General features: G+C 38.5%; 1 protein-coding gene across 1 annotated transcript in view; it reads left to right on the plus strand.

The window, feature by feature from the left end:
• The window catches only part of CEBPG (CCAAT/enhancer binding protein gamma), an 11,650-nt gene extending 8,925 nt beyond the window's left edge, over nucleotides 1-2,725 (plus strand). Inside the window, exon 2 of the mRNA XM_018573703.1 lies at nucleotides 1,855-2,725. Within this exon, the coding sequence (XP_018429205.1) occupies nucleotides 1,908-2,324 (417 nt within the window). The 5' untranslated portion in view covers nucleotides 1,855-1,907 and the 3' untranslated portion in view covers nucleotides 2,325-2,725. The remainder of the gene's footprint in view (nucleotides 1-1,854) is intronic.
• The last annotated feature ends 5,529 nt before the right edge of the window (nucleotides 2,726-8,254 follow it).

Raw genomic sequence — 8,254 nt, forward strand, 5'->3', positions numbered from 1 at the left:
ATATATATATATATATATGTGTATGTATGTATGTATGTCATTGCCTTTTATACCTCTCTGGAAACCCTCCATTCCCTACTTTTGCTTGCTAAACTTTTGCATAGCCAGGAGAAGTAGAGGTTTTTGGAGTGTTTTTTTTACACGCAACCTGTAGTACATGAACAGAATTTGTGTTTTTGGCCCCATAGACTTTTAAATGGGAGTGCTTGAAAAATTTAAATAAACACACCTTTTTCAGATACTCTTATTAACCACTTGAATTCCGCGGTGTTAAACCCCCTTCCTGGCCATGCCATTTTTCAGTATTCAGTGCTGCGGTACTTTGACTGACATGTATTCCCTCATGCAGCGCTGTACTGAAATTAATTGTATACCATATTTTAGGAACAGATGGAGCTTTCTTTAGGTGGCATTTCATTTTACGTGGCCTACCACTTTGTGGCTGAGTTGCTGTTGTTCCCAGTTGCTTCCACTTTGTTATAATACCACTAACAGTTGACCGTGGAATAACCTACCACGGTACCACACTTTTCACTGAGCTCCTGAGAGCAGCCCATTCTTTCACAAATGTTTGTAGAGTGTGGAAAAAATTCTGTGAATTAAGAATACTTTCAAAAAAAATATTTGTATTGTAAATTTTTTTATTAATTTACAAAATGGAAAATAAAAGAACAGAAGAGAAATCTAAATCAAATCAATATTTGGTGTGAACACCCTTTGCCTTCAAACCATCAATTCTTAAGGTGGCCATACACCTGCCGATTATCGTACGATAGGGATGGAAAGCGGTACAATAATGAGTGTCCTCAGCAACAGTGAAGCATGGTGGAGGTTCCTTGCAAGTCTGGGGCTGCATTTCTGCCAATAGAGTTGGAAATTGGGTCAGGATCAATGGTGTCCTCAATGTTGAGAAATACAAGCAGATGCTTATTCAACAGGGAGGCGTGTGATTGGCCCCAAATTTTTTCTGCAGCAGGACAACGACCCCAAACATACAGCCAGTGTCATTAGGAACTATCTTCAGCATAAAGAAGAACAAGGAGTCCTAGAAGTGATGGCTTGGTCCCCACGGAGCCCTGATCTCAACATTGAGTCTTTCTGGGATTACATGAAGAGACAGAAGGATATGAGGCAGCATACATCCACAGAAGATCTGTGGTTCTCCAAGATGTTTGGAACAAACTACTAGCAGAGTTCCTTCAAAAACTGTGTGCAAGTGTACCTAGAAGAATTGATGCTGTTTTGAAGGCAAAGGGTGGTCACACCAAATATTGATTTGATTTGGATTTCTCTTCTGTTCATTTACTTTCCATTTTGTTAATTGATAAACGTAAACTTTTATCCTATTATAACACGCTGACACTATAGACACATGATCACACACTACACCCCCATGGTAATAGATCTAAAAAAAAAAAAAAGGTTTTATATCTATTTATCCTACCTAAAACACACTGATACTGTTACTAACACTAACCTAGATCAAGCCCTGATATATGCATTTTATAATTATTAATTTATTTTTTTACTGTTTTTTGTGAACAAGATGCAATGTATCTCTTTACGGTCACAGACTGAGGAGTAAGAGATACAGGGGAAGCCTCCTAATCATGTGATCACTGTGAATGGCTCTCACGATGATCACATGATCGCTAGTCCTTCCTAGATGAACTTAGTGACTGTGCTGGGGCACACGATCAAATGTTCTCCCAGCACAAACACAAATAAGCATATACAGTATGTGGTAGCACGGCATAAGGTCCGGTCCGTACCGCCACATATATGCGTACAGCTGGAAATGAGGGTTCAATAAATTTTGTTGTACTAATTCATTTTTTATTTTATTTGTTACAGCTCATCAGTCAGATCACCCCTACTGCATTCAGCACCAGCAAGGCTCATTTAAAATGAATGTATCCCCACGTGATATAGCTGAAGGCCTTGGAGATTCCCAACCAAGCAGCCCAGCCAGTCCACAGCTTGTGCCTCTAAACCCAGGAGGAGGAGGTAAAGCCACTCCTCCCAGCAAAACCAGCAAGAAAGGACAGCGGTCAGACCGTAGCACTGAAGAATACCGTCTGCGCAGAGAGCGAAACAATATGGCTGTGAAAAAGAGCAGATTAAAGAGCAAACAAAAAGCTCAAGACACAATGCAAAGAGTCAACCAGCTGAAAGAAGAAAATGAAAGATTGGAGTCAAAAATCAAGCTACTCACCAAAGAATTGAGTGTACTGAAGGACTTGTTTCTGGAGCATGCTCACAGCCTAGCAGAAAATGTACAGCCTACTAGCTCCACATCAGAGCAGGATAGTGATGCAAAATAACTCAATACATCTTAGATTTATTGTGGCAGGTGAAGAAGGACAAGACAACACTGTCTGCCATTTTGTCTACTCATGAACTTTGTAAAGGAAAATGCTGGCAACAGTAACTGTGTGTTCTGTTAGGTATTTTGCAGTTTTACAGAAATGCAGATGTCAGTTTATGGTCCATGTATGTAAGGCCTCGGTTTCAGACTCTAGCCTATGGCACTTAAGACTTTTACTGAAAAAGCATGAAGGCTACCCTTGTTGACCTTACCTTTGAAAACACAAGTTCTCTGGTGGCTGTGCTGATCAAGCACCTTCTGGATATTCTAGATCACTGACCTGGAGCTAGTATGCATATTAGGAGTTTTGACTTCACTGGGCCTTTCCTAATTTGCATGCTTTTTTCCAGGCCAATGGCTTAACGTATTGAAGTCAGAGACCGACATACAACTTGTATTTCCAGACGGAAGTCAGCAGCGGCAGCCTATGTAGTTCTCTCAGTACAGGTGTTCACTAAAATGTACTAAATATAGCTAGGTGAATTTTTAACAGATCCCTGACATAAACAAATGTTGTATTAAAGTAGACATCCAGTGCTAGGCAATGTATTATAGATATTACTACAGTAAATCATATGATGCATATGTTGTGGACAAATTAAAGGTTTTTAAAGCTTATACACTTTTTGGTGTTTAGCACAGCCTTTGTAAAAAAAAAAAAAAAAAATGTTTGGTAAAGCTAGAATTCTAAAACAAATTGGAAAGGGAGTAATTTTATTTTCATACCTTAGTAACAAAAGCTCTGAAATCTGGTTGCTTTTGACAATGGGCACTTTTTATTTCTCTGGGTTTATATATCCACATGCAAGCAGAAAATATTTTCTATTCATTCTATGTGGTGCTCCTGCCCATTTCATCAGCAGCGTAATATTTGGTGGAGGCTATCTATTTAACAATACAGAAAAAGTCAATTGAATTTTACCTTAAAGCCCAACTCTGCTCATAGTACACAGAAACAAAATTGACTCCAACCTGCCCCCACCTCATATTGCTTGCTTTTACATGGGGATTGGATAAAGCTCACTAATAACTTAATCCACATGCCACAATCTTTCTTCCTGCCAGTTCCAGTTGTGACAACTGATCTCCTGCCGGTCTTGTTGACGACCCCCTCATCGTTGTCGTCATGCCTGCAGTGTAGTTGGTGCGAACCAGCGGCCACATGACTTGGCACTAGTAAAAACACCGCCCACATTTCAGTGCTAGAAAGCAGGGAATTGGAGTAAAGTAAATATTGTTTATTTTTTTTTTTGCAAGAGCAAGCATTTCATTCAGATTTTGGGGGTGTTTTTGTGGCCAGAGTTCCCCTTTAATAGATTATATATGTTTATATAGTTCACTGCTCTTAATGCATTTATTTAGAGCAGTGGTTCTCAACCTGTGTAACCTCAGGTCATTAAGTGGTGACTCAAGTCGCACTGCAATGGAACGCACAGCATTGCGGTACCGTGTGTTCCGGTGCGGGCGCTTAAACTGTGGGCGGTAGGTGTGTTTGGGGTGCCATTACGAGAACTGGAGTGGATTCTCAGCCGGGGGTCCAGTGCTGGGCTGCTGTGCTGTGACGGAGCTCCATTCACATATGCATTGCATGTACATTTCCCTTGCGCGCCCTGTAGAGGTGCCGAGGGCCAGAATGTGACGGCACTCTACAGGACATGTGAGGGAGCTTTAAGCAATGCATTCATGGATGGAGCTCCCTCATGGCCCTATCTCCAGCCCACTCACCTCGACGCCAGGCACCATATTCTGAATGGCTGCTCTATGTGAGAATTGACAGGGCTGCGCTAGGAGGAGGCTAAGAGACTCTCACCTAGAAAAGTGGAAGGCACATGGCGACCCACTGAACACGGGGTCGCGACCCACTTTTGGGTCACGACCCACCATTTGAGAACCAAGGATTTAGAGAGTGGCTGCTGCTGTTATGAGATCCTTACACGTTACCAGCACATGCTTCCAGATTATATGGGAGTGCCACTGCGGTATGCCTTTGTAACCATTAGGTCCTTAACTTGGCATTTACAATTTCCTGATGAATTAATTATATATTACTTATATTGTCCAAGTAGAGAGTGATGGATTGTGACTGTTCAGATGCAGTTAGAAAAAAATATCTAGCTTTATCTGTTTTGTTACTAATAAAGTTTGTATTTGGCCTGTAAACCTCATCTAGCTATAGAAATATAATTTCCTTTTTATTAAATGTTATGACCTCAGGTAATATAAATATTATGTTGTATTAAGTAATTAATTATAGGGAGTGGCATCCAAAAAAATGCATCATGTCATATTGTACTAAAAATAGTTTCTGGGCGAAATTCTTTTGCTGTACCATTTTATTATATTTCTTACTTTTGAAATTTTGGCCCAGTTGGATGTTTTCAGAGGAATAAGTAAATGGTATTGAAAGCAAAATAGATATTTTCTGTTGTATTTGCAATAAAAGTTTGACATTCATATGAATTAATGATGCTCCGTCTTTGGTGGAAATTGGCCAGATCAACCACACAGAATACAGATACCGAAGTTGATTTTCTAAAGGCAAATTGGCTGTTCACTTTGCAAGGGAATTTGCACTTTGCAGGGGAAATCTCCCTTAGCTTGGCGAATGTGGTGGAATTTCACTTCACAAAGAATACTCAATCATGTGCAAGGAAAAAAAAACAACCCATGATTGGGTGATTGAGTCAGCAAAGCTTCACCTCATTCCTTAAACTAAGGCGACACCTCCTCTGCTAAAAAAGCATACTCCCCCGCAATTTAAACAGCCTATTTGCCTTGAATAAATTAACCCCACCATCTCTACACATATATGCAGCCATAAGAGGCCTTGCTTAGCATTGGGCCTGACCCCAGCATTTGAATCCAGTACATTTATAGAAGTGACTATGTTGAGCTACCAAACTCCTCTATTCTTTCTTCTAGCAAAATTATATGTGAATAAAATGTAAATGATAATCTGGGCAGTTGCTGTGTTATAAAACTAAAACAAGCTTTGTTTTCTTCTTTTTTTTTTTTTTTTTTGTTTGAATTTTTTCACAAGGATTTTATATAAGAGGTCTGGTGCAAGAAAACCAAAATGTTGACCCTATCCAAAGTCAAGCACATTATAAGTTAATAAATTATATTTCAACTTTTATTGTTAGCGTTTTGGTATTTATTGTAGTAAAGGAGGTTGAGCTTGAAACAGCACAATTATATTTACTATTTATATTCTTTGAATCTTTTTAAATACTAAAGTACATTGACAGGTCTTAGAAGGTGGCGCCCATCCACTATGATTTCATCCCAATGTGTAGACCATTTGCTGCCTGAGCAGCACAAATTTGAAATTAGACATGCATAGTGATCCACAGCTTAAAAATATTTCAAGGAGGAAAGTGTGTTTAATACACCTGCTATTGATTTAAAGCTTATTCCCAGGATCCCAGATTAAAAGCATTTTTATAAAAGCTAACCCCCTTGTATGCATTATGTATAATTTTTCAGTAGAAAAAGTTCTATTTATTTAGAAAAGTTTTCAGGTACAGCAATAGTAAATTAAGAAATACATTTTACAGATACAATAGTTCATAAACATAAATCCGGACAGCAGCTCCAAATTTGCACAAATGTATAACTCCCAATAAGCGAAAAGCATGACCGAATAATTGAAACGAAGTTCATCCTGGGTAAACATAGTGTCAATACCGGAAAATATTCATTGCTGCTCCTGATAGAAAAGTGGAGACAAGAGGGAGGATGACGGCACTCTACAGGACATGTGAGGGAGCTTTAAGCAATGCATTCATGGATGGAGCTCCCTCATGGCCCTATCTCCAGCCCACTCACCTCGACGCCAGGCACCATATTCTGAATGGCTGCTCTATGTGAGAATTGACAGGGCTGCGCTAGGAGGAGGCTAAGAGACTCTCACCTAGAAAAGTGGAAGGCACATGGCGACCCACTGAACACGGGGTCGCGACCCACTTTTGGGTCACGACCCACCATTTGAGAACCAAGGATTTAGAGAGTGGCTGCTGCTGTTATGAGATCCTTACACGTTACCAGCACATGCTTCCAGATTATATGGGAGTGCCACTGCGGTATGCCTTTGTAACCATTAGGTCCTTAACTTGGCATTTACAATTTCCTGATGAATTAATTATATATTACTTATATTGTCCAAGTAGAGAGTGATGGATTGTGACTGTTCAGATGCAGTTAGAAAAAAATATCTAGCTTTATCTGTTTTGTTACTAATAAAGTTTGTATTTGGCCTGTAAACCTCATCTAGCTATAGAAATATAATTTCCTTTTTATTAAATGTTATGACCTCAGGTAATATAAATATTATGTTGTATTAAGTAATTAATTATAGGGAGTGGCATCCAAAAAAATGCATCATGTCATATTGTACTAAAAATAGTTTCTGGGCGAAATTCTTTTGCTGTACCATTTTATTATATTTCTTACTTTTGAAATTTTGGCCCAGTTGGATGTTTTCAGAGGAATAAGTAAATGGTATTGAAAGCAAAATAGATATTTTCTGTTGTATTTGCAATAAAAGTTTGACATTCATATGAATTAATGATGCTCCGTCTTTGGTGGAAATTGGCCAGATCAACCACACAGAATACAGATACCGAAGTTGATTTTCTAAAGGCAAATTGGCTGTTCACTTTGCAAGGGAATTTGCACTTTGCAGGGGAAATCTCCCTTAGCTTGGCGAATGTGGTGGAATTTCACTTCACAAAGAATACTCAATCATGTGCAAGGAAAAAAAAACAACCCATGATTGGGTGATTGAGTCAGCAAAGCTTCACCTCATTCCTTAAACTAAGGCGACACCTCCTCTGCTAAAAAAGCATACTCCCCCGCAATTTAAACAGCCTATTTGCCTTGAATAAATTAACCCCACCATCTCTACACATATATGCAGCCATAAGAGGCCTTGCTTAGCATTGGGCCTGACCCCAGCATTTGAATCCAGTACATTTATAGAAGTGACTATGTTGAGCTACCAAACTCCTCTATTCATGCTTCTAGCAAAATTATATGTGAATAAAATGTAAATGATAATCTGGGCAGTTGCTGTGTTATAAAACTAAAACAAGCTTTGTTTTCTTCTTTTTTTTTTTTTTTTTAGTTTGAATTTTTTCACAAGGATTTTATATAAGAGGTCTGGTGCAAGAAAACCAAAATGTTGACCCTATCCAAAGTCAAGCACATTATAAGTTAATAAATTATATTTCAACTTTTATTGTTAGCGTTTTGGTATTTATTGTAGTAAAGGAGGTTGAGCTTGAAACAGCACAATTATATTTACTATTTATATTCTTTGAATCTTTTTAAATACTAAAGTACATTGACAGGTCTTAGAAGGTGGCGCCCATCCACTATGATTTCATCCCAATGTGTAGACCATTTGCTGCCTGAGCAGCACAAATTTGAAATTAGAAATGAATAGTGATCCACAGCTTAAAAATATTTCAATGAGGAAAGTGTGTTTAATACACCTGCTATTGATTTAAAGCTTATTCCCAGGATCCCAGATTAAAAGCATTTTTATAAAAGCTAACCCCCTTGTATGCATTATGTATAATTTTTCAGTAGAAAAAGTTCTATTTATTTAGAAAAGTTTTCAGGTACAGCAATAGTAAATTAAGAAATACATTTTACAGATACAATAGTTCATAAACATAAATCCGGACAGCAGCTCCAAATTTGCACAAATGTATAACTCCCAATAAGCGAAAAGCATGACCGAATAATTGAAACGAAGTTCATCCTGGGTAAACATAGTGTCAATACCGGAAAATATTCATTGCTGCTCCTGATAGAAAAGTGGAGACAAGAGGGAGGAGGAAAATGCGGGAAAGGAAAAGCAATAAAGAGGGGAAGAGAGAA

The sequence above is a fragment of the Nanorana parkeri genome, unplaced genomic scaffold (assembly GCF_000935625.1).
Source record: "Nanorana parkeri isolate BGI_ZX_2015 unplaced genomic scaffold, ASM93562v1 scaffold2496, whole genome shotgun sequence".
Classification (NCBI taxonomy): domain Eukaryota; kingdom Metazoa; phylum Chordata; class Amphibia; order Anura; family Dicroglossidae; genus Nanorana; species Nanorana parkeri.